The sequence below is a fragment of the Vicia villosa genome, linkage group LG6 (assembly GCF_029867415.1).
Source record: "Vicia villosa cultivar HV-30 ecotype Madison, WI linkage group LG6, Vvil1.0, whole genome shotgun sequence".
Taxonomy (NCBI): domain Eukaryota; kingdom Viridiplantae; phylum Streptophyta; class Magnoliopsida; order Fabales; family Fabaceae; genus Vicia; species Vicia villosa.
The window spans coordinates 25581496-25608443 of NC_081185.1; the positions used below are offsets into that span (position 1 = coordinate 25581496).

At 39.3% G+C, this 26948-nt stretch overlaps 1 protein-coding gene across 1 annotated transcript in view; it reads left to right on the plus strand.

The window, feature by feature from the left end:
* Nucleotides 1–565: 565 nt before the first annotated feature.
* Nucleotides 566–26948, plus strand: part of LOC131613395 (probable alpha-mannosidase At5g13980) — a 44118-nt gene continuing 17735 nt past the window's right edge. The window contains exons 1-2 of the mRNA XM_058885070.1: nucleotides 566–1451; nucleotides 11318–12150. Coding sequence (XP_058741053.1) covers nucleotides 566–1451; nucleotides 11318–12150 — 1719 coding nt within the window. The remainder of the gene's footprint in view (nucleotides 1452–11317; nucleotides 12151–26948) is intronic.

Below are 26948 nucleotides of genomic sequence, written 5' to 3' on the forward strand. Positions count from 1 at the left end.
CGTAACCGACTTCTTACCCGATCTTTGATCGTAAGACCTTTCTCTTATCCTTTCTTCATTCCAAGTTTTCTGATATTCCTTTCCCTCTTTGGGATAAATATATTGGTGGCGACTCTGTTGTTCATTCTCGCGAGCGTGCGACAATGGGTATTCACCACATACATCTAATTCACCATATTCATCATCTCATTATTCTTATCACTGCCATAACCTTTATCAACAGTACCTACCAACAAAAACCTCTTCTTCCACATTTTGTTATCAATATCAAACCTATTATAGAAATAGAAGAGATTTTGATAAGTATGTCCAAGTGACTCGTCCCTCTTTTAAGAAAAGTTCACAAAAAAATTCAAAAACCATTGTCACAAAATCCAAAGCCATTGACATCAACACACGTACCTTTCAACAACAGGCTTCAATTACCACCTCTATAACATCAACAAAATTCATTCTAAACGCAGATCTGCAGAAATCTTTTTCTGAAGTTTTAGAAGGGTTCAGCAAATTTCACAAAACAAAAGGAGAAGATCCAGCTATCGGATCCTATCTCGACGTAGCATCTATGGAAGAACTCCAGAAAACTGAAGAAATAGAGTCAGTGAGAGAGAGCTCACCACTGGAGCTACCACCGGCGTCAATCTATAAACCCCAACCACCGTTCACCGCCACAACCATGAGAGTCTCATCTCCCCCGGCGGCGTCGTCTCATCTCGACGACCACCACATTTCCACTACCGGCTACCGTGATGCCGAGTCTCTTTTCCGCTCTAAGCCCATTGTCGACATCCGAAACACCGAATCCGCAATTCGTAAACAGAAGTCTACCGAGAAGACGATGGAAGAATTAGAGAAGAAAGAGAGTAAGAAGAAAAAGAAGAAGAAACAGCGGAAGGAATGTATCAAGCTGAGAATGAAGGAAGGAAAAGTTGAGAAGGAAAGACGGGAGACTCTCGAACAATTTCGAGCTGAGTCCCAAAGACTTCTTCGAGAAACAAGAAATGTTGCATTTAAACCTGTTCCTCTGGTTCAGAAGCCAATTTCGTCGCTACTGCCTCCAAAGCCACCTGATTCAATCACGGTACCAGTCTCGCTGCTTCCACTTGAACCAACTCACCATCTGTTTGATGAAATCCCAGAACGAGACGCTGCCAGATTCTTTGTCGCAGAGGTGTTGCGCATCATCTCCATGACCTTTGATCCAGGACCACCCAAAGCTACACTCAAAGCCACAACAATGATTATCACAAGGTATTTTAGTTCAAGATTATTAGCAAATATCATTTTTATGATGTCCGATTTAACACATCTCATTGAGTCGACCCGAGTTATCGAATCTCCGCGTACTGTTGGTGAGAATATGAACTTGCTTGTTGGCTTTGATTCATTGTTGGTGAGTATACTTTCGTCTGCTCAGATTTTTGCTGGTGCATTCCCTAAGAACTATGAGCCTCCTGAAGGATAGAAAAACACTTAGAAAGGGGGGGGGTTTGAATAAGTGTAGTTTAAAAACTTGAACAATAAAAACAAATTGCACAGTTATTTTTATCCTGGTTCGTTGTTAACTAAACTACTCCAGTCCACCCCCTTGGAGTGATTTACCTCACCTGAGGATTTAATCCACTAATCTCAACAGATTAAAATAGTTTTCCACTTAGTCCGCGACTAAGTCTTCTAGAGTATCCTGATCACAGCCTGATCACTCCAGGAACAATTGCTTAGACACAAGCTAAGACTTTCTAGAGTATCCTGACCACCACGTGATCACTCTAGTTACAACTGCTTAGACACAAGCTAAGACTTCCTAGAGTATCCTGATCACACTTGATCACTCTAGTTACTTACAAATTAATGTAATCAATTCTAAGAGTATTACAATGCTTCTGAAAAAGCTATAATCACAACAGTGATATTTCTCTTAAGGTTTAAGCTTAATCTCACTAATATATTACAACAACAATGTAGTGAGCTTTGATGAAGATGAAGTTTGTGAGCTTTGATTTGAACAGCGTTTCAGCAAGTTTGTATTCACAGAATTCGTCAGAATCGGTAACCTTGCTTCTCATCAGAACTTCATATTTATAGGCACTTGAGAAGATGACCGTTGGGAGCATTTAATGCTTTGCGTATTCCGTACAGCATTGCATTTAATGTTTCACTCTTTTGTCAACTACCTCGAGCCTTGTTTACGCTGTGTCTACTGACGTTGCCTTTAATAGCTTCTAACGTTCCTTTTGTCAGTCAGCGTAGCCTGCCATCTTGTACTTGCTTCTGATCTGATGTTTGTGTATACAACGTTTGAATATCATCAGAGTCAAACAGCTTGGTGCAGAGCATCTTCTTGTCTTCTGACCTTGAAGTGCTTCTGAGCGTGATACCATGAGAACTTCAGTGCTTCTGCTTCTGAACTCAAGTTCTTCTGATGCTTCCATAGACCCATGTTCTGATTCTGCTTGACCATCTTCTGATGTCTTGCCAGACCATGTTCTGATGTTGCATGCTGAACCTTCTGAGTCAAAGCTTCTGAGTGTTGATTTGTGCATACTCTTTATATATTTCCTGAAAGGGAAATTGCAGTGTATTAGAGTACCACATTATCTCATCCAAAATTCATATCCTTGTTATCATCAAAACTAAGAATATTGATCAGAACAAATCTTGTTCTAACAATCTCCCCCTTTTTGATGATGGCAAAAACATATATAAATGATATGAATTTGCGATCAGAAAGAGCAGACGTATAAAGACAATTACACAGCTAAAGCATAAGCATGTGAATATGTCTCCCCCTGAGATTTATAATCTCCCCCTGAGATAGATAATCTCCCCCTGAAATAAATACTAGTAGAATTTTAATAATAAAAGACTTCCCTGAGTATTTCAGTAGAGACGTTCACATATGCTTGATCTTCAGAACATTCATGACTTCTGATTCTTGCTTCCATCGGACAACTTCAGAACTTGAATTTCTTTGATCTTCAGAACATTCACAGCTTCTGATTCTTGCTTCCATCGGACAACTTCAAAACTTGAATTTCTTTGATCTTCAGAACATTCACAGCTTGTGATTCTTGCTTCCATCAGGACATCTTCAGAACTTGAATTTCTTTTTACATCACTTCATGCTAGATTGTATCAGAACATTGTTGAATGTACCAGAGCATCATCAAAGCATCTCTACATCCTGAAATGTTGCAGAACAAAGCTAAACGACAAAAGTCAGCATGAATGAGTCAGAACACATAGTATGTATCAGAGCCACATAATATGTATCAGAGCAAATAAACATAATGTTTCAGAGCATATTCTATCATCAGAATATCTGAACATTCTTCCTTCTTGCTTCTGATTCTGAAGCTTCATAGCACTCAGCTTGCTTCAAGAATCCAAGAGCTTGATTCTTTATAGAATTACTTTTCCTCATCTCGTTGCTTCTTATGTTGAGCTTTAAAGAGGATCTTCAATTCCTGCAAGTCAACACTCAAAAAAAAACCATAGAACTTTGCAAGTTCTGTTAGCAAATGTGGGGCCTTTTTACCCGGTAACTGATAATATTAATCAGATCATTTATCACATTTTCTCCCCCTTTTTGTCATAACATCAAAAACATAAAAGATTCAGATGAAAAACAAAAGGAAACATATGGAAGAAAAAGATAATTTTCAATTAAGCTCAAGAAGACAGAAGTACAGAAGTACAAGAGGATAGCAAGAGAAGATGCACAAAACAGATGCAGCAAAGCAAAAAACAGAGAAAACAAAACAACTAAGACTCAATCTAAGATGACCCTAGCTTCGACAAGATCTTGGCCAGCATAGCTTGAACCCCATTGTTGTGCTCATTCTGCCTCTCCATGAAAGCTCTAAACACAGCATTGACTGAGCTTTGCTCATCCTGGTTCTTCTGAATAACTTCCAGAGTCCTTGCAAGACGGGAAGGTTCATCAGAAGAAGCTTCACAGCTTCTATCCACATGGATGGCATTGTGATCTGTAGCTTCCATAGATAGATCATTTGCAGGGTTTTCCTCAATAGGAATTGTTTCAGCAACATGATCTTCTACATCTGCTTCTTGTATAGAAGCATCTTCATATTCTGCAGCCGGAATCTCAGAATCTCCATTCTCAAGTGCCTGAAGAATGGCAGCTAGATTCCTAGGGGCAAAAGGACCTTCAATTTCTGGTGGGTCAACAACTTCTGGAATGACCAAGCTTGGGTCTTTCTTAGAAGGGTTTTCCCTCAGAAAGTCAAAGAGAGTCTTGAAGTCTCCGAGCAGAACAGGATATTGAGGTCTCCAGACCACAATTTCCCTGCAAGAGTTAGCTTCCATTGCAGCAGCAAGTCTTACTTCTTCCAATTCATCCACAAACTGCTTCTCCTCAACAGCAACACAATTTCTGAGAGGATGGTAGTATATACCATTATCATCCTCCAGAAGGTAACCAGGGTAACCAGGGGCAGCAACCACTAGTCTCTTCTGTACTCCCATTGCTCCTACTTGAAAATCCTGGCGAAAGCTTCTCCAGAGATTTCTTGTAGAAACATCATCCAGACCATTTAGGAAGGCATCCTTCAGAAGGTCTAGACTGCTAATCACTTCATGTCTGAACAGTTCCAAGTAGGCATAGGGTTCAGGTGGATTGAAGGTGAATTTGTAGTCAGGGTAGAGAAGGCAGTAGGGTTTGGATTTTCTGATAGGTAAGGGATGAGATAAAGAAGGTGGAGGTGCGGTGGATGAGGAAGAAGGAACATCTGAGGGAATGATTGATGTGGATGGAGTATCAGAAAATATAGGTTGTGAAGAGGATGGAGTATTTATGAAGGGGATTGGTGAGAAAGATTTATCAGAAGGAGTTGGGGGAAGAATACTTAGAGGTGTGGGGTTTAGAATGGGAGTAGAAAGAGATGATGGAGAAGGATTTGGTATGGTGAAGTTGATTTTTGGTTCAGAAGGAGGTGATTGGGTAGAAGGTTTAGGAACAGAAGAAAGTGGAGTAAAAACATGCCTGGTGACGGATACAGAAGAAGCATATGTAGATCTGGTGGTGTGAAAAGAGTCTCTGATCCTTTTATCCCTGTATTCAGGAGAGTACACCTTGTCAGGATCATAGGTGACCCTCAGCTTCTTGGCTTTCTTAGCCTCATCTTCTCGGGCCTTTCTTTCTAGCCTTGCCTGTTGTTCCTTCTGATCCTTCTTCAGAAGATCAGCTTTGGACAGAAGTACTCTGCCACGGATCCAAGCAGGATCAATATCTGATTGCTTCCTAACACAATCTTCCAGGTAAAGCTTGACAACCTGATGAAGTTCTTTATGAAACAAAGAGACAAAACCTTCAACAGCAACTCTTCTTGACAGAATGTCAGGAAAGCTTGTGCACACAGAAGATACATTCTGGATGAGCTCTAGTCTGAACAGATCCACACCATTGAAGATGGGACCCTGAACTACTCCAAGAAAATGGGACGCATCAAGTGTTCTGAAGGAGTCCAGCAATTTGCTTTCAATTAGAATGTCTGAAATCATTCTTCCGAAAGGAATAGTCTTTCTAGGAATATGAGGGTACTTTTCCCTTTCATCTTCTCTTGATTCAACTATAGAAGTCTTCAGATTCTCAAATAGAATGTGAGAGATGTTGAGTTTTATCTTTCTGCCAATGCAGAAGAGAGTGTACTTGTGATCTGGACTGATGTAGGCGGAGGGAGAGAACATCTTCTTTCTGTGGTGAAGAGAACCCAGAATAATCTCAGCCCATACTTGATAAAACGGCCTCAAAGTGCCCGTTTTATGAGAATCAGCTCCAAAGGCAAGAGAGATTTGATTTTCAACTTGATACCAGTTAACCGTTCCAGGTCGAAAGCCGGACCAACCTTCTTCATCATTCAGATTGTACAGCTTCCTGATGAGCTTTTCAGTAATAACCACTTCATGCCCTAGCACAAAGGAAATTATAGCAGTTGGGGTAACCGTTGCATGTACCCAGAAGTCCTTCACAAGTTCAGGATAAATTGGTCCAACCAATCTATCAAGATATTTCGACCATTCTTGCTCCAATATTCTGACGTCACACAGAAAACCATTTGCTCTAAGGTTGTCGAAGTCCACAGCAGATTCACAAAGAACTTCCAGTTCGTCCATGGGAATCATGCATGTTTTCAAAGGAGCATACCCATATTTGCGTAGAAGAATCTGTGTAGAAGTGAGACTTTCTGCTGGGTTTGATGAACTTGAAGATGAGTTCATGATGATTATGCTTTGAGATCAAATCAGAAACTAGGGTTTGAAAACGAATGCAACGAATGAGATACACAAAAGAGAGAGAGAGAAAAAGAAGAAATGAAGATGAAGCGGGTTATTTAAACGATTTGAAAAAAAGAAATTAAAATAAAGAGAAAAGAAATTTTTTGAAAGAAATTGATTGCAAGAAAAAGACATCATTATGCATTCAATGAGAAATGACATTAGGAGAGAGAACGTGGTAAATGAAATGATTTAACACAGTTACCTAGGTCGGCGTCTTTTCAACTGCACGCTTGTACTGACCGTACATACACGCGTTCATTTTCAGATACTCATAGATGACAGCTGTGTTGTTTTGAAAAGACTGTACATATTCTGATTCTGATCACTACTTCTGATAGTCATTCTTTAGAAATGATCTTGTTCTGATAGGATCATCTTTCTTCCCAAGGATCACATCTTCTGAATGAGCTGATGCAAGTCTGGGTGATCTTCTGACTGTTGGCTCTTCAGAAATCCTGAGATTCTCTAAAGATGCAGCAACTTGATCTTCTGATCCATTGCTTCTAAGACTGCCAGCTTCTGCAGCTTTGCTTCTTGGTTCTACTGCTTCTGATATATCAATATCAAAATCTGCAAAATTCTTAAACTTCTTTGGCTTTTCAAGACCAAGCTTATCATCAAACCTGATATTGATTGATTCTTCTACAACCAATGTTTCAGTATTGTATACTCTGTAGCCTTTTGAGCGTTCAGAATATCCAAGAAGAAAACACTTTTGTGCTTTAGAATCAAACTTACCAAGATGATCTTTAGTATTCAGAATAAAACATACACATCCAAAAGGATGGAAATATGAAATGTTGGGCTTTCTGTTCTTCAACAATTCATAAGGAGTCTTATTTAGAATAGGTCTGATAGAGATTCTATTCTGAATGTAACATGCAGTGTTTATTGCTTCTGCCCATAAATGCTTAGCCATATTGGTTTCATTGATCATGGTTCTGGCCATTTCTTGTAGAGTCCTATTCTTTCGCTCTACAACTCCATTTTGTTGTGGAGTTCTAGGGCAAGAGAAATCATGGGCAATACCATTTTCTTTGAAGAACTCCTCAAAGAATCTGTTCTCAAATTCACCACCATGATCACTTCTAACCTTTATGATCTTGCACTCCTTCTCAGATTGGATCTGAGTGCAGAAATCAAAGAACACTGAATGAGACTCATCCTTGTGTTTTAAGAACTTTACCCATGTCCAGCGGCTATAATCATCAACGATGACTAATCCATATTTCTTCCCTCTGACAGATGCTGTTTTGACTGGGCCAAACAGATCAATATGCAAGAGTTCTAACGGCCTTGAGGAAGAAACAACATTCTTAGACTTGAATGCAGGTTTGGAAAACTTGCCCTTCTGACATGCTTCACAAAGAGCATCTGATTTGTATTTCAGATTTGGGAGTCCTCTGACCAGATTTAGTTTGTTAATCTGAGAAATCTTTCTCAAACTAGCATGTCCTAATCTTCTGTGCTAGACCCATTGCTCTTCAGAAACAGACATAAGACAAGTCACCTTCTGCTTCTCAAGATCTGAAAGATCAATCTTATAAATGTTGTTCTTTCTCTTGCCTGTAAATAGGATTGAGCCATCCTTCTGACTTACAGCCTTGCAAGACTTTTGATTGAAGATTATATCATAACCATTGTCACTTAATTGACTTATGGACAATAAGTTATGCGTTAATCCGTCTACAAGAAGTACATTAGTTATGGAAGGAGAGTTACCAAGACTTATGGTTCCAAAGCCAATGATTTTGCCCTTCTAATCTCCTCCAAACTTGACTTCTCCACCTGGTTTAAGCACCAGGTCTTGGAATGTAGACCTTCTTCCCGTCATGTGTCGCGAGCACCCAGAGTCCAGGTACCATGACATTTTGCTTTTTGTCCTCTTTGCAGCCAAGGTATCTGCAACAGAAATTATCTTCTCCTTAGGTACCCACAATTTCTTGGGTCCTTTCTTGTTAGTTCTCCTCAAGGTCTGATTGAACTTGGGTTTAGCATAATATTTAACAGGAGGAACAGCATGATATTCTTTAGGTTTGTCAGCATGATATTTCTTAGGATGTGTCACATGCTTCTTGGTGTGAACAGTGTTAAAACTCTGTGCATGTGAAGTGAGCCTAATATCATGTGCATGGCCATATTTGAACTGATCATACAATGGCTTGTATGTGATCTTCAGATCATCAATAGGTTCAAATTTATGTGAGGTATCACCCTCATAGCCAAAGCCAAACCTTCTGTTTCCAGAAACACCATATATCATAGAAGCAAGATGACTTCTGCCAATACTTCTAGATAAGAACTTTCTGAAGCTCGAGTCATATTTTTTCAGAATATGATTGAGACTCGGAATGGATTTTTCTGTTTCAGAAGGAGATCCACTATCTTTGGATAGATTTAAAAGTTTTTCCTTCAGTTTAGAATTTTCCACTTCCAGCTTCTTAGTTTCAAATTCAAACTGCTTCTTCAGCTTTTTGTATTTGATACTAAGATGAGCCTTGAGTTCCAGAAGTTTTGTTAAACTGGAAACTAACTCTTCTCTAGATAGTTCAGAAAATACCTCTTCAGAATCTGATTCTGATGTAGATTCTGATCCATCATCTTCTGTAGCCATCAGCGCGAAGTTGGCTTGCTCTCCTTCAGAGTCTGATTCTGATTCTGATTCAGAATCATCCCATGTTGCCATAAGACCTTTCTTCTTATGAAACTTCTTCTTGGGTTTCTCCTTCTGAAGTTTTGGACATTCACTCTTGAAGTGTCCAGGCTCATTGCACTCATAGCAGACAGCCTTCTTCTTGTCAGATCTTCTGTCACCAGAAGATTCTCCTCGTTCAAATCTTTTTGAACTTCTGAAGCCTCTGAACTTCCTTTGCTTGCTCTTCCAGAGTTGGTTTACCCTTCTGGAGATCATGGACAGTTCATCTTCTTCTTCTGATTCTGATTCTTCAGAATCTTCTTCTTTAGCCTGAAAAGCGTTAGTGCATTTTTTAACATTAGATTTTAATGCAATAGACTTACCTTTCTTTTGAGGCTCGTTTGCGTCCAGCTCTATTTCATGGCTTCTCAAGGCACTGATAAGCTCTTCCAAAGAAACTTCATTCAGATTCTTTGCAATCTTGAATACTGTTACCATTGGACCCCATCTTCTGGGTAAGCTTCTGATAATCTTCTTTACATGATCAGCCTTGGTGTAGCCTTTATCCAGAACTCTTAATCCAGCAGTTAGCGTTTGAAATCTTGAGAACATCTTCTCAATGTTTTCATCATCCTCCATCTTGAAGGCTTCATATCTTTGGATTAGAGCAAGAGCTTTAGTCTCCTTGACTTGAGCATTTCCCTCATGGGTCATTTTCAATGACTCATATATATCATAGGCCGTTTCCCTGTTAGATATCTTATCATACTCAGCATGAGAGATACCATTCAGCAAAACAGTTCTACATTTATGATGATTCTTGAAAAGCTTCTTCTGATCATCATCCATTTCTTGCCTTGTAAGCCTTACGCCACTAGCTTTCACTGGATGTTTGTAACCATCCATCAGAAGATCCCATAGTTCACCATCTAGACCAAGAAAGTAACTTTCCAGTTTATCTTTCCAGTATTCAAAGTTTTCACCATCAAATACTGGTGGTCTAGTATAACCATTGTTACCATTATATTGCTCAGCAGAGCCAGATGTAGATGCAGGTGGGTTTGTTGGAATTTCACCAGCCATCTTTTACTGAAGCGTTTTTCTCTTCCTGAATCTTTTCTAAACACGGTTAAGTGCATGCACCTTAGAACCGACGCTCTGATGCCAATTGAAGGAGAGAAAAACACTTAGAAAGGGGGGGTTTGAATGAGTGTAGTTTAAAAACTTGAACGATAAAAACAAATTGCACAGTTATTTTTATCCTGGTTCGTTGTTAACTAAACTACTCCAGTCCACCCCCTTGGAGTGATTTACCTCACCTGAGGATTTAATCCACTAATCTCAACAGATTACAATGGTTTTCCACTTAGTCCGCGACTAAGTCTTCTAGAGTATCCTGATCACAACCTGATCACTCTAGGAACAATTTCTTAGACACAAGCTAAGACTTTCTAGAGTATCCTGACCACCACGTGATCACTCTAGTTACAACTGCTTAGACACAAGCTAAGACTTCCTAGAGTATCCTGATCACACTTGATCACTCTAGTTACTTACAAATTAATGTAATCAATTCTAAGAGTATTACAATGCTTCTGAAAAAGCTATAATCACAACAGTGATATTTCTCTTAAGGTTTAAGCTTAATCTCACTAATATATTACAACAGCAATGTAGTGAGCTTTGATGAAGATGAAGTTTGTGAGCTTTGATTTGAACAATGTTTCAGCAAGTTTGTATTCACAGAATTCGTCAGAATCGGTAACCTTGCTTCTCATCAGAACTTCATATTTATAGGCACTTGAGAAGATGACCGTTGGGAGCATTTAATGCTTTGCGCATTCCGTACAGCATTGCATTTAATGTTACACTCTTTTGTCAACTACCTCGAGCCTTGTTTACGCTGTGTCTACTGACGTTGCCTTTAATAGCTTCTAACGTTCCTTTTGTCAGTCAGTGTAGCCTGCCATCTTGTACTTGCTTCTGATCTGATGTTTGTGTATACAACGTTTGAATATCATCAGAGTCAAACAGCTTGGTGCAGAGCATCTTCTTGTCTTCTGACCTTGAAGTGCTTCTGAGTGTGATACCATGAGAACTTCAGTGCTTCTGCTTCTGAACTCAAGTTCTTCTGATGCTTCCATAGACCCATGTTCTGATTCTGCTTGACCATCTTCTGATGTCTTGCCAGACCATGTTCTGATGTTGCATGCTGAACCTTCTGAGTCAAAGCTTCTGAGCGCTGATTTGTGCATACTCTTTATATATTTCCTGAAAGGGAAATTGCAGTGTATTAGAGTACCATATTATCTCATCCAAAATTCATATCCTTGTTATCATCAAAACTAAGAATATTGATCAGAACAAATCTTGTTCTAACACCTCCTTCTGGATTTTACTTTGAAGTTAATGATGATTCCGAAATAGTTCAAGATAACATGGATTTGTTCGATTACAACGTGCAAGATAGAGTGGACGACTTTGTTGCTGCTGCACTAATACAAGCAAACATAACTCGAACAAATCCCATAATGTGGACAATGGGAACCGATTTTAAGTATCAATACGCACATACATGGTACCGGCAATTGGACAAGCTTATTCATTATGTGAACAAGGATGGACGTGTCAATGCTTTGTATTCTACGCCATCCATATATACTGATGCTAAATATGCTGCAAATGAGACTTGGCCAATCAAAACCGGCGATTTCTTCCCTTATGCAGATCGTGCAAATGGTTTATGGACAGGATACTTTACCAGTAGGCCAGCTTTGAAACGCTATGTCAGATTAATGAGTGGCTATTATTTGGCTGCAAGACAACTAGAATATTTTAGAGGGCGAAAGAACTCGGGGCCAAATACAGATTCATTAGCGGATGCTTTAGCAATTGCTCAACACCATGACGCAATCACTGGCACGGAAAAGCAGCATGTGGCCAATGATTATGCTAAACGGATGGCGATAGGCTACAAGGAGGGAGAGGAACTGGTTTCATCATCACTGGCTTGCTTGGCTGAATCAACATTGTTTACTGGATGTCAGAACCCAGTTACAAAGTTTCACCAATGTCCGCTTTTGAACATTACTTACTGTCTTGCAACAGAAGTTGAACTGGTTCAAGGAAAGAGTTTGGTTACTGTGGTTTATAACTCCTTTGGTTGGAAGAAGAATGAAGTGATTCAAATTCCCGTTATCAATGGTGATGTTACAGTTCATGACTCTAACGGTGTAGAAATAGAATCTCAAATTCCACCTCTGGCCGAGTGTCATACCCCAATTTTTGACCCTAAGATTACACATCATTTGTATACCAATCATCAATCAAGAGTTTCATCTTAGAGATCTGCTTGTGATGTTGTGCTCAATCCATCTGCAAAGGAATCATCGAGCACCCATGTTTTAGTCTTGTATATATTATTTTACTAACCAAAATACCAAAAATATTGCATTGTGCTTTTGTATGTTTGTGTTTTGTAGGTATCAAGTCAAAATATCCATCAAAGGAGCATCTTTCAACATTTTCACTGTGCAAATCGATTTGCATAAGGTGTAAATCGATTTACACAACTGTTTCTGCACCAGATTTGCTTCTGCCATCAGTGCAAATCGATTTGCATAAGACATCAATCGATTTGCATAACTGTTTTTGCCCTAGATTTTGCCTTTTTCAGCTATGTAAATAGATTTGCATAAAGTGTAAATCGATTGCACCAGTGCGAATTTGGAAAAATGAAGGCAAATTTCAGCTTTTGAAAGTGTTGACATCATTTGCAAGCATGGGAAGCATGACTTAGTTCTTACATTTGATTCTCTACATCATTTAATCATAAACCCTCATGTGATTGCATCAAGACCATTGGATCTCATTTTTGGCTCCAAATCCTTTTCCCAAGCCTAATTCTATTTTCCAATCCTAACTCCAAGCCACAAAATTTCCCAAGCCTAATTGCTATAAATTGAGGCACTCCCCTCCTCATTTTTCAAGCTTGGATAGCCAAGAAACTTATTGCAAATTCTCTCCTCACCTCTTCCAAACCCATCACTCAAAGCTCTTTTTCTTCCACACAAATTAGTGAGTCACATCTTGAACCTCACTAATTTAGAGCTAAACCTCAACATAAACACTACTTTTCTTCATCAATTGTGAGAGATCAAGGCTTGTGGTTGTGTGTTCTTGAAGAAGATTCAAAGTTTGTGAAAGATTTGGTAAAATTCTAGATCCAATCCATAATTCAAGATGTGATCCATTGTTGTTTATGCTTGATGCACCTTTGGTGCTATATGTCATACCCCAATTTTTGACCTAAGATACCACCTCATATCATTTGCATATGCATCATTTGCATCTCTAACAAATTGCATAGCTTGTGTTTGCTACTTGTGACTCAGCAGGATTAATCAAGAAATCACTCATCAGTACAAGTAACAATCAATTAGGGTTTTGTTCTCCCTTCATCTCAAATGAATCATCTTCATCAACAATCAACATTTGGTCCTCAGAGATTCATTTCAACAAGCTCAAAGGCTCTGAATCAACCAGATCAGGGTTTTGACTGAAGATAGTATACTCCTGACTTTTGCTCAGGATTTGACCTAATGACTTGGGACATGACCTCAAGACCCCAAGTGCATCACTTTGACCTAATCCATTGGCTCAAGACATCTCCTACACAAGGATTGATCAACAGTGAAATTTCAAATCATCAGATTAGGGTTTTGAACTATCAGGGACTAAAATCAGGGATCACATTTGGGAAACCCTAAAAATCCCCAGGAAGTCAATCAAAGGTTTCAATCATCTTCAAATAATCCCTATGACAATATCCAATGGAAATTGTGTCTCAATTCAAGATCCACAATCATCAATTTCATCAGGTCGACAATTAGGGTTTTTGACCTAATTCACTGAACAACTGACTTTTTAATCAGGACATGGTGCCACAACTCAAACCACGGCTCAATATCCTCCAATACCTCAATATTATCCATTCATACCATTCATTTGGTAAGGATAGCCTGGTTCATTTGAAATCTCCAGAAACGCGATCCGTCTGAAAAAGTCAACTGTACAAGATCACCATTGACTTTTTGGAATTTTGGTCAACCATGACTTTTGAAGTTTCAAATCATCAATATATGATATATGAAGTCATTTGATCAAGAAAAATCAAGAAAATCAATCAAGAATCAAAAAGTCAAAGTTTGACTTTCATACTTAGAAAATTTTCTAAGTGTTTTTCAATGATTTTTTCCAAACTTTGGAAGGGAATTTCTCAAAATTTCACCTACAAACTGAAAAAAACTTCCAACATGAAAGTTGTAGATTTTGATCCAATGAACAACTTTGTCACATATAATTTGTTTCCAAAAGATCAACCATTTAAGAGATATGGAGCTTCAAAGTTGGTATCTTTTGAAAATTTCACTTAAAACTTCATTTTCTTCAAAGTTCTTGGATCTTTTTCACCCATTTCCTTAAAGGTCTTGAAGAAACTTTCAACTAGGGTTTTGAAGTGTGTAATATGAGCTTTCCAAAATGTCCAAGAGCATGAAAAAATATGGAGCCTAGCTATGGTTTTGAATTTTGTCATTAGAGGTCATTATGCATGAAATTACAAGCCATTTTCACTAAGTTCAATACTATATGGCCTATAATTCAAGTGATGACACACCAATGCAATAATTGGAAGATATTTTTCTGGTTTGAGATCAGAATGGAAGAGGATAAGAAGCTTGGAAGAATGACCATGGTTAAGTTACTTTAACCATTTTGCATTAAATGTAAAAGATTCCTTTTTATCTCTTAAGCCAAATCATCACTTCTTGATCAACTTGCAAAGGTCTGAGTTCAGAACTCTTGGCCTATAAATAGAGGTCCAAACTTCATTCAAATTCACACCAAAACCTCACAAAAGATAGGTTTTCTCTTTCTTTCTTGAATTACAAGTTTCTTAAGTTTCTAAGAGGTAGAAAACTCAACCTCCAAACCCTTGAAGTTATGGCCAAATTGATGATTCTAACATCTCATAAACATCATTTGGGATGTGTTTGAATCATTCACACACCCCAAAAACACCTAAAACTCAGAATCACTCTTCAACCTCCATGTTTGCATATAATGAACCTTATCATGCCAATTTCCATTCCAGATCATTTCTGTCCAAACTATCACTTCTAACACCTTCCATATACTTCATATGAATGATCCAAACACTCACATATGACCTGTAACCTCTCCATCATCAAATTCGATTCACTCTTGAAGCTTCTGCAGGTCGGGTACCATGGTCATGTTCAGATGAATCCAGGTGGTTCCAAGCATCCAGACATGTTCCATAATCATCATTGAAGCTATCCAGATCATTACAAAGCAGCTGCAACACCTCTAACTCAGAATTCGATTCCCAGTTTGGCCGTTTTTAAAGGTAAGCCTCATGAACTTCAAACTCTATTCCCCATGCATCATAAATGAAATATGAACATACCATCTTGTTTCTGCACCTATGAGGATCATTAACCCTCACTCAATTGCATCATAACTTGCACATACACGATTTCACATTGAATTTCAGTTTTAGGGTTCTTCGTGTTCATCACAAAATTGATCACCTTAGAGCAAAAATAAATGAATTGTGAGGTTACCATCATGTTCCTCGTGAAAAACTGAGTGAGATAGACCCTTTACTTGATCAAAACAACACAGTTTTGGAGATTTTCAAAATTCAGTTGAAGGTGTGTTCTTGGCGCCATTTTTGATTCAGAAATTTCAAATGTTGAGTTTAAAATATAATCAGTTGGATACGTGTGTATTACAAGCTGCGCGCGCAGCTCAGTTGGCAAGAGTTTTGGTTGGTGAGAGAGAGGGCGTGAGTTCAAGTCCTTGTGGAGACAAAACCAAATTTTTTACAACTATTTTTCTTCATTTTCTTAACAACTTCACTCAATTAATTAACCATTCAAATCAATTCATTTTTGCTTCATTTTTTGCACACCTCTTATTTAATATATATATTTTATGAATATCAAGAAAAATCACACAAATATATTTATTTAATACATTTTTAATTAAGTTTAAAATGACATGTTTTAAGTGTTTTTTTTAATACTTAAAAATATTGTTTTTCATTGATTTTCAAACTTAATCACTTGTAAATATTTTGTGATCAAACCCTAATCATTTAGGTGTTAATTAAGTGTAATCTTTTTGTTTATCTTAATTAATTTGATTTCTTTCAAATTCAAACCGTTTTAAAACAAGCAATCACAATTCTTTTCAAAACGATAAACCATTTCTTTTTTATTTCAAAGGAAACTATTGATTAAATCTTTTTAATTGATCAATTGATTTTCAAAATGATGTGGGGCCTCTCGAATATTAGAGAGTCTAAGACCCACTCCTTTTCTTTTAATACAGTCTTTTTTTCAAAACAAATAAACTTATTTCAAAAACAATACTTTTCAACTGTTTTCAAAACAACGAACGACGCATCTTTTAATAAAACAATCAACCATGTTTTATAAAATAAAACATGGGCCTCCACATAGGTATAAGTCCCATTCCTGTACATGAAATTAGGTATTTCATTGTACAAACACCTTTTTGTACATATCTCGATCAATTTGTTTTTTAACTTCGAACAACAAATCAAAAAATGAAGGTTTTCTTTAAATATTCTTAAAAAAAAATACCATGGGCCTCCATGTAGGTATAAGTCCCAAGCCCCTTGTAAATACCTGTTTACATAGCTTTGAATAAACTCAAGTGGGTCTCTCCCCGAGCATAAGTCCCGAGCCCCCGTGTTTACAAATGGATCATGCTTACAGGTATATTTCCTTCATAAACTCCATTATATACACACACCTTGTCATATATATGTGCTTGTTCATACTTGTTCATATTTGTTCATGTACTTGTTCATATTTGCTCGTACTTGTTCATGTTTGTATGTGTGATATATATGCTTGTTCAACTTAGTACAACACTAGGTTCCCCATAGCCTCCTATTGGGCTTCGTGCAAAGAATCTCCCTAGTTTAGGTTAGGACATAGAGTATGGTTTCCCGGTGAAATCGCTCTAAGAGCTCAAACCAACTATACCATGCCTCCCCTTGGGCTTTGTACAAACGAGTGACCCTCCCATAGCCTCCTCTTGGGCTTACAATGCAAGGACCCTGGATTGTCCCTCCCATAGCCTCCTCTTGGGCTTATAATGCAAGGACCCTCGGATAGCCTCCTCTTGGGCTTCGTACAAGGACCCACGGGCTTCTTATAAGCATCCCCGATATCCAAATCAAATACTCTAGGAGATTAGACATTTATCATCTCTATGATAGGAGTATCTCATCTATATCATCACAAACAATCAATCAATCAATCAACTTAACTTTTTTTGCCACAAGGCTGGCTAATCAATCAAACTTTTTTTTGCCACCATACTGGCTGATTAATCAAAGTTTTTGTCACAAGGCTGACTTCGTTGAAACTTTTGCCACAAGGCTGGCTGATTAATCAAAACTTTTTGTCACAAGGCTGACTTCATTGAAAGTTTTTGCCACAAGGCTGGCTAAAAAACATCTTTATCATTCTAAGCACCATAAGTGGCATGGCCCAGGGCTTATAATGAAAAGATTTTCAAACAAAACCAAACAGATGTATGTGATGATATAGATTAGATACATCGAACATTGAGATGACATTTGTCTCTTTTCCTTTGCTTCCACTAGCATAAGTGGGAACTACGATTGCTCTGACTTTCTCAACATCCCTTTGAGAATACGTAGGCACAAGGTCGTATCCTTGGCGAGCAAAACTTCTCCCTCAAACCATTCAAACCTTAGCACCCGTAGACCTCGAGCTACAGATGCTCCGATTCCCTCTAAGGGATATGTATGCAGAGGATCGCGATGATCTTTGCGAGCATATTCAAACAAACACCTTAGGTCCCACCTATTTCACAAGAACCTCTCAATAACATGGAATGAAAAACATAGAAAAGAAACCTATAGAGTACTATAGATACGTTGGGTGCTAATACCTTCCCTTCGTATAACCAACCCTCTTACCCAAAGATCTCTCCCCCACTTTTAAGGTTATTGCAGCTTTTTTCCTTTTCCTACTTTGGAAACAATAAAAAGTTTGGTCGGAACAAAAGAAAAATCATTTTTTGAGCACTCGAGCCCAAAGAAGACATCAGGTGTCTCATCCCGAAAAAAGATACGATTTTTCCCCGCGACAGAAAAATGGCGACTTCACTGGGGACAAAACTTTTTATTGTTTCCAAAAAAAAGGGTTAATTCTATTTATTTTGTTTTTTTTCTTGTTACATATGTGGTTCTTTGGTTCTGTTACTTGTGTGGTTCTGTTACAAGTGATACATTATGGACAAATCCTAACCCGGATTAAGTACACATAAGAATTAGGTGGAGGGTATAGTCATGTACAGGCGTACGTGAGAATCCTTCCGCTCAGTGGAGGTTCCTTGTTAGTAATATATGTTTAGCATGTTTCATAGCGAAAACATTATTGCTGCATTGAACTGTAGAAGCTGAGTTGGCTGTAGAACCCCAACCCATCCTGGCCTTATTAGGTTGTGGCGCAGAAACGTTCAGGTGAAGACTTGGATAGTTGTCATGCGGAGAGCCACACTCAGACGAGTTTTTCTTGAGAATATTGTTGGCTCACAAGTTTAATTGTGCAAGCCGGTAATATCCGAAAGAAAAATGTAGACTCTGACGTATCAGTAGAACATGTTGTGCAGGTGATTAACTAGAACTATCCCATTTTTGGTTCTCTGACCTCATGCTCGTGACGCTGGACCTTTGAACCTGTGTGTACCATGTTTGTGTACCATGTTTGTATTACCATGTATTACCATGTTCGTATTACCATGTTCGCTTTTACCATGTTTGAATATGTGACATCCATGCATCCATGCATTCATACATTCATTAAAAAACCCATCTTTTTCCATAAAAACATGATTTCTCCAAAGATTTAGAGGATTTTCTTTGCAAACATTATAGGATTAAGTTATGGAAGGGGTAAAAAGGTATACCAAAAAGTACGGTTTCAAAGCGCCTGATGTGGGAAAAATGATAGAATTAGCATCTTCTGTACAAGATCCTTCTAATTTTAGGAAAAGTTATGGAAAGCTTTTGCCTATCCTTAACACTCATGTTGATGAAGGACTTCTCAAGACTCTGGTTCAGTTCTATGATCCCGTCTACCGGTGTTTTACCTTTCCAGACTACCAGTTGGTACCGACCTTGGAAGAATATGCCAATCTTTTGGGTATTCATGTGTCTGACAAAATACCCTTCAATGGTTTGGAAGCCATTCCTAAGTCACACATCATTGCAGCAAGTATCCACTTGAAGAAGTCTGAAGTTGAGAGTAATTGGACTACCAAAGGAAACCTCCCGGGTTTAACTTCACACTTCCTAATAAAGAAAGCCTTTGATTTCATCGAAACTGGTAGCATGATAGCCTTTGAAGCTATACTATCCTTGCTCATCTATGGGTTGGTTCTGTTTCCCAACGTCAACGACTTTGTTGATATCAATGCCATAAAGATCTTTCTGATTGGGAATCCTGTTCCGACTTTGCTTGGTGACATGTATTTCTCTGTCCATCATAGGAATCGCCAAGGCGGTGGAATCATTGTATGTTGTGCACCATTGTTGTTCAAATGGATTGTTTCACACTTACCTGAGTCTCCTATTTTCACGGAAAATCGAGAAGGTTTGCGTTGGCCTCGAAGACTTATGTCTCTTACTAATAATGATATTCGTTGGTATACCTTGGCTCACTGTGGTACAGAAACCATTGAAAGTTGTGGAGAGTTCGCCAACGTACCCCTCATTGGTACACAAGGAGGAATTAACTACAATCCGGTCCTAGCCCGACGACAACTCGGGTATGCAAATTCAGCTAAACCCATTGGTCTCGCAGTGGAATGCTACTTTTACCAAGAAGGGGATGATCCTCAAAGGTTGAAAACAAGAATGGTGAGAGCTTGGTACGACGTCCGATGGAAAGCAAAAGGTGAGGCAAGAAATTGCATTGCTATGGACGCCCACACCTGCTGGGTAAAGAAAAGAGCAAAGGAGTTCCAAATGCCTTATGCTTATGAAAAACCCATGTTTCCTGCAGTATCTCAACGACCCAACATTCCCACTATGGAGGAATACCAAGACACTTTGGCTAAGATTAGGTTAGAAAAAGACGCTTGGGAAGAAAAGTTTCGTAAGACCGATGTGGAAAATAGAAAGTTGAAGAAAAGAGTGAAAGATCACGAAGAAACTCTCTATTATCAAGATGGATGGCACATGAGCAAAGATGAGAAGATTCGTCAGAAAGACGCTGCAATCAAGAGGTACATCAAAGAAAGCAAGAAAAATCTTGAAGGTTCAACAAGCAACGCTCCGACTCCTGATGATTGGAAGAATGTTGTTGACAAACTGAGGACCGAAAAGGCCGAATTGAAAGCTCACTATGGGAAAGAAATCATGAAGCTCAAGCTGCACAAAGCATTTGGTTCTTCGTCTGATGAAGATGCTTAGGATTGTTTAGCCTTTTATTTATCATTTGCTTTTGTAAGGAGCTACGCTCCAATGTTGTAACATTTCCCATTTATTCAATAAAAGAATAGTTTGTGTTCAAATGTTTGCAAGGAAATAATCTTTAAAATATTTGGAAAAAATCATAAATTTCTTTTTACATACATCATTCTGCATATCGAGTCCGTTGTATAGAGTCTCATCTTTTGGATCTTTCTCCAATAGATCGTCAAGCTGTCGCGTCTCAAAGTTTCTCGACCGCGCTCGCAATCAGATCACAGATACAATACTCGTTCAAACAGAAGAAGAGTAATGGAACACTCTGAACAAGAGAATATTGAGCTTCGTGGTACAGTGACCACCCTTCAGGAAAAGTTGGAAAGTCTCACTACTCTGGTTGACTCCTTAATGGCCGCACAGAATCAGCCGCCGCCACCAAACAGTCAAGCAACAGTAACATCTGAAGTCACTACTCCAGCTTCTACAGTTGCATTCAGCATTCCATCTTTCTCCATGCCAGAAGGTTGGGGCACGCCTTTCAGCTTTGGTGCAGGTTTCCGCCATAATTTCTCTGGGGTTCAAACAACCACAACTGAAGCGCCCGCTGCACAAAGTTCACTGTTCACTCCAAATCAGGGGGTAACTTTTTCTCAAATTACTATGGAACTTTCTCAACCCACTATGACGGTTGCTACTCCTATGGTTCACACTGTTCCTTACGGAGACAACGAAATTTATCATGATCAGGGTGATAGCACAAATCAGCGAAGCCTTGTGGGAGATCTCCAAGAACAATTCAACAAGATTCAACTGGAAGTCAAAGCTATTCGGGGAAAAGATTTGTTTGGAAAGAATGCCCAGGAACTATGTTTGGTTCCCAGTGTACAAATACCTGCTAAATTCAAGGTCCCTGACTTTGAGAAGTACAAAGGTAGTTCTTGTCCACAAAGCCATCTTGTGATGTATGCTAGAAAGATGTCTACTTATGCAGATAATCATCAGTTGCTTATCCATTACTTTCAAGACAGTTTGACTGGTGCCGCACTGAAGTGGTACTCAGGCTTGGATAGCACTAATATTCGGACTTTCAATGACCTAGGCGAGGCCTTTGCCCGACAATACAAGTATAACTCGGATATGGCTCCAGACAGAGATCAGCTTCGATCCATGGCTCAGAAAGACCATGAAGCTTTCAAAGAGTATGCCCAACGATGGAGAGAAATTGTTGCTCAGATTAATCCACCATTAAAAGAGAAAGAGATGACAAAGATCTTCTTGAATACTCTCAGTCCGTTTTATTATGAACGCATGATTGCTAGTGCTCCAAGTGATTTCACCGAAATGGTAAACATGGGGATGCGTCTAGAAGAAGGGGTCCGAACCGGACGTCTAACTAAAGAAAGTGGATCTTCAAGCGGAACCAAAAAGTTCGGAAGTGGTTTCCCAAAGAAGAAAGAACAAAGTGTTGACATGGTATCCCAAGGGAGGCCAAGAGGAAATGTCAATCGTCAACGACAGGTAGCTGCTATCTCACCAGCCGTTAATACAGCACCAAATCCGGGATTCACCCCGCAGTTTCAACAACAACAGGCTCAACAGTTTAACAATAATCAGAATCGTGTACAAAGAGCTCCACAGTTTGATCCGATTCCAATGACCTACACAGAATTGTACCCTGCTTTGATTGAAAGAGGTCTTGTTCAAACTAAAGCACCACCACCAGTACCTGAGAAACGACCATGGTGGTACAAAGCTGAGGTCTCGTGCCCTTATCATCAAGGAGCACCTGGCCATGATCTCGAGCATTGCATAGCTTTGAAATATGAAGTTCAGAGGTTGGTTAGATCTAATCTCCTCTCTTTCAGAAATTTGAACCCAAATGTGCAAGCAAATCCGCTACCCAATCATGGAGGGCATGTTGTAAACATGGTGTATGGATGTCCTGGTCCATACCGAGTCTATAATATCAATTTCTCAAGAGCAGATTTGGTACAAATGCACGCTACTCTCTGTCAAGGGCAGAATTTTCGCCAGCATCACTACGGTTCCTGTAGCATATGTTGTGTAGATCCTCACGGATGTTCGATTGTGAGAAGAGATCTCCAAGTTCTGTTGGATAATGGTACTATTCAGATCTACAGAAATAGGAATGAAAATGAAGTTAACATGATAGGATGTTATCCGCATGAGCTTTTAGTCTCAGATATCAACTCGGAAATGCCTAAAGTTAACGTCATCGTTCCTCATTTCAACATGCCTGAGCGCATGGAAGTTACCTACAACAAGCCAAAGGTTCCTATTGCTCCTTTGATCATTTGTCTACCTGGACCTGTTCCTTATGACTCTGACAAGGCAGTTCCATACAACTACAATGCTACAATGATAAAGAATGGACAAGAAGTTCCTTTACCTACTCTTTCATCTGTCGTGAATATCGCCGATGTGAGTCACGTAACAAGAAGTGGACGTGTGTATACTCCACTACCTCCGAAGCAGCCTATTGCTCCCGCAACCAGGCAAAATCCTGTCAATACACCAGTGGGAAATCCCGAGGAAACTCCTGTCAGTAATACAAACACTGATGTTGGTCAATCCAGTGGAACCAATGTCAATCCTGACTTTGACGAAATTTTGAAGCTTATCAAAAGAAGTGAATACAAGATTGTGGATCAGCTTATGCAGACTCCTTCAAAAATCTCAATACTTTCATTGCTTTTAAACTCTGAAGCACACAGGGAAGCCCTGATGAGAGTCTTGGATCAAGCTTTTGTCGATCATGATGTGACTGTTGATCACTTTGATGGGATAATAGCTAACATAACAGCTTGCAACAATTTAAGCTTCTGTGATGAAGAACTCCCCGAGGAGGGCAGAAATCACAACCTTGCTCTACACATTTCTATGAACTGTCAGTCAGACTCTTTGTCCAATGTGTTGGTAGACACCGGATCTTCCTTAAATGTGATGCCAAAGACGACTCTTGCTCGCTTGTCTTACCAAGGAATGCCTATGAAGTTCAGTGGTGTAGTAGTCAAAGCATTTGATGGTTCGCGAAAATCTGTTATCGGCGAAGTCAACCTTCCCATGACAATTGGTCCACATACATTTCAAATCACCTTCCAGGTCATGGACATTCAAGCTGCTTATAGCTGTCTGTTAGGACGACCATGGATCCATGAAGCAGGGGCAGTGACTTTTACGCTCCATCAAAAGTTAAAATTTGTAACAAATGGAAAATTGGTAACAATAAGTGGAGAGCAAGCCTTGATGGTGAGCCATTTATCCAATTTCTCTTTCATTGGTGCTGATGATGTGGAAGGAACTCAGTTCCAAGGTCTCTCTTTAGAAGACGAATCTTCCAAAAAGAAAGCATCAATCTCTTCTTACAAAGAGGCAGTAAAAGTAGTGAAAGATGGAACTACCACTGGCTGGGGTCAAGTTGTGATCCCTACCAATAATGAAACTAGAACAGGACTTGGATGTTCACCGATGTTTTGAAACTGCACCAAGAAGGATGAAACCCTTCGTCCGATCAAAGAAACGTTCCATAGTGGAGGGTTCCTTAACCCAAATCCTCAAGAGGTTAATGTCCTTATCGAAGAATGCATCGAAGAAGGTCTCTCCGATACTGAAGAAAAATGGAAATGTTATCTCAATGACTCAGGATACATGTCTCAGGAAGAACCATATCCTCCGTCACAGAAATCCAAAGGCAACGAAACTGAGCCTATTCCTGCAGAGGTCTGGGACACCTTGGGACAACCAAGTGGCAAATTTGATTATATGGTAAAATATACTGCACCTGAAAGTTCAAAGATTGCGATTGAAGATATCCAACCAACTGGATGGGGAGATCCCTTTGAATATAACAGTCAACCAGAAGAGGCTTATCAGCCCTGTCAATTTTCTCAGCAGCCTGAAATTACTGACTTCAATGCATCTGCCAAGATTTATAATCCTGAAGATGGTTATTATCACATAAATGCCATTTTTGAAGATGAAAGGGAAGATGGTCCCGCAGTTGACTCGGAAAGTGTCGCTGACAATGAGTCTCTTCATCCTGAAGACTGGGAAATACATCCTGAAAATTCTGAAGATTGTGACTCATCTTATGCTCTTCAAGAAGTAGAAGAAAACCGTTTCAACTCTACAAAGAACAAGGGTGACAAACCAGGACCTTCAAATCCTGCTCGACCAGCGGTCAATGTCAATACTGAAGATAATTCTGGGGATAATTTTCCTGAATACATAATACACAGAGGAGTTCGTTGCTACTGGAAAGCTGTCGACGTTCCGAATGTTGTTCGCCGCTCAAAGTAATCACCTCGCTGTTATTTTGACCTTCTGCCTGGCCCAAAGCAGAGAGATGTTTTATAGGGCTTTGCTTTTAAATGTTTTGTTTTGCCCAAATAACTTTGTGTATAGGGCTTTGTTTTTAAAAGTTTCCCTCTTTGTCCCGCCCAAGGCAAATGAGTTTGTGTTTATGGCTTTGTTTCAAAAATGAATCATAAATAAAGCGTCATTTTGAATTCCCTACATTATATGTTTTATTTTTGCTTTTTCTGGAAATGGTAATCCTAAAAAACCAAAATAAAAAAAAAAACTTTTTCAATAATCTGCATACACTCTTGCATTCATAAATTTTCTGAAATAAATATAAATCATATGTGCAGATTAACTATTAATAAACCCATTGAATGCAATAACCCTATGCCTTCTCCCAACTTTGAGTTTCCTGTGTTCGAAGCCGAAGAAGAGGAAGAAGAGGAGATCCCAGACGAGGTCTCTCGATTACTTAAGCACGAGGAAAGAGCCATTCTGCCTCATAAAGAGCCTTTAGAAAATATCAACTTGGGTTCTGAAGAAGACAAAAAAGAAGTGACCATTGGATCGCTGCTTGATGCTGATATCAAGAGTAAGTTGACAGACCTTCTCAAAGAATATGTTGACGTGTTTGCCTGGTCCTACCAAGACATGACTGGGTTGGATACCAATATTGTTCAGCATTACTTGCCGTTGAAGCCAGAATGTCCGCCAGTTAAGCAGAAATTGCGAAGGACTCACCCTGATATGGCTAACAAGATCAAAACAGAAGTTCAAAAGCAACTCGACGCAGGTTTTCTTGTCACCTCCGAGTATCCTCAATGGTTGGCCAACATAGTGCCAGTTCCGAAGAAAGATGGCAAAGTCAGAATGTGTGTTGACTAACGTGACTTGAACAAAGCCAGTCCAAAAGATGACTTTCCATTACCTCATATTGACATGCTGGTTGATAACACCGCTAAGTTCAACGTCTTTTCTTTCATGGACGGGTTCTCCGGTTATAATCAGATTAAGATGGCTCCCGAAGACATGGAGAAGACATCTTTCATCACCCCGTGGGGTACCTTTTGCTACAAAGTGATGCCATTTTGATTAAAGAATGCAGGCGCAACTTACCAAAGGGCAATGACTACTCTCTTTCATGACATGATGCATAAAGAAATTGAAGTTTATGTGGACAACATGATAGCCAAGTCCAGCACAGAAGAAGAACATATTGAATACCTTTTGAAGTTGTTTCAACGACTAAGGAAATATCAGCTTCGCTTGAATCCTAACAAATGTACTTTTGGGGTTAGATCTGGAAAACTCTTGGGTTTCATTGTCAGCCAAAGAGGTATTGAAGTAGATCCCGACAAAGTCAGAGCTATTCAAGAGATGCCTGCACCAAAGACTGAAAAACAAGTAAGAGGATTTCTCGGACGATTGAACTATATCTCCAGATTCATCTCTCAAATGACTGCTACTTGTGGGCCGATTTTCAAGCTTCTCCGCAAAGATCAAGGGGTTGTATGGATTGAAGATTGCCAGAAAGCGTTCGACAGTATCAAGGAATACCTGTTAGAACCACCAATATTGATTCCTCCAGTTGAAGGAAGACCACTAATCATGTACCTTACCGTGTTAGAAGAATCCATGGGTTGTATGCTTGGACAGCAAGATGAAACCGGTAAGAAGGAGCATGCCATCTATTACTTGAGTAAGAAATTCACAGACTGTGAGTCCCGTTACTCAATGCTCGAAAAAACATGTTGTGCTTTGGCTTGGGCTTCAAAACGTCTCCGCCAGTACATGATCAACAATACTACTTGGTTAATCTCCAAAATGGATCCGATCAAGTACGTCTTTGAAAAGCCTGCCTTAACAGGAAGGATTGCCCGATGGCAAATGCTGTTATCCGAGTATGACATTGAGTACCGTGCCCAAAAAGCGGTCAAAGGAAGCATTCTCGCCGATCACTTGGCGCATCAACCAATTAATGAATATCAATCTCTCAAGTTTGACTTTCCTGATGAAGATGTCTTGTACTTGAAGATGAAAGATTGTGACGAACCATTACCTGAAGAAGGTCCTGATCCTGGATCAAGATGGGGCCTAATTTTTGATGGAGCAGTAAACGCTTTTGGC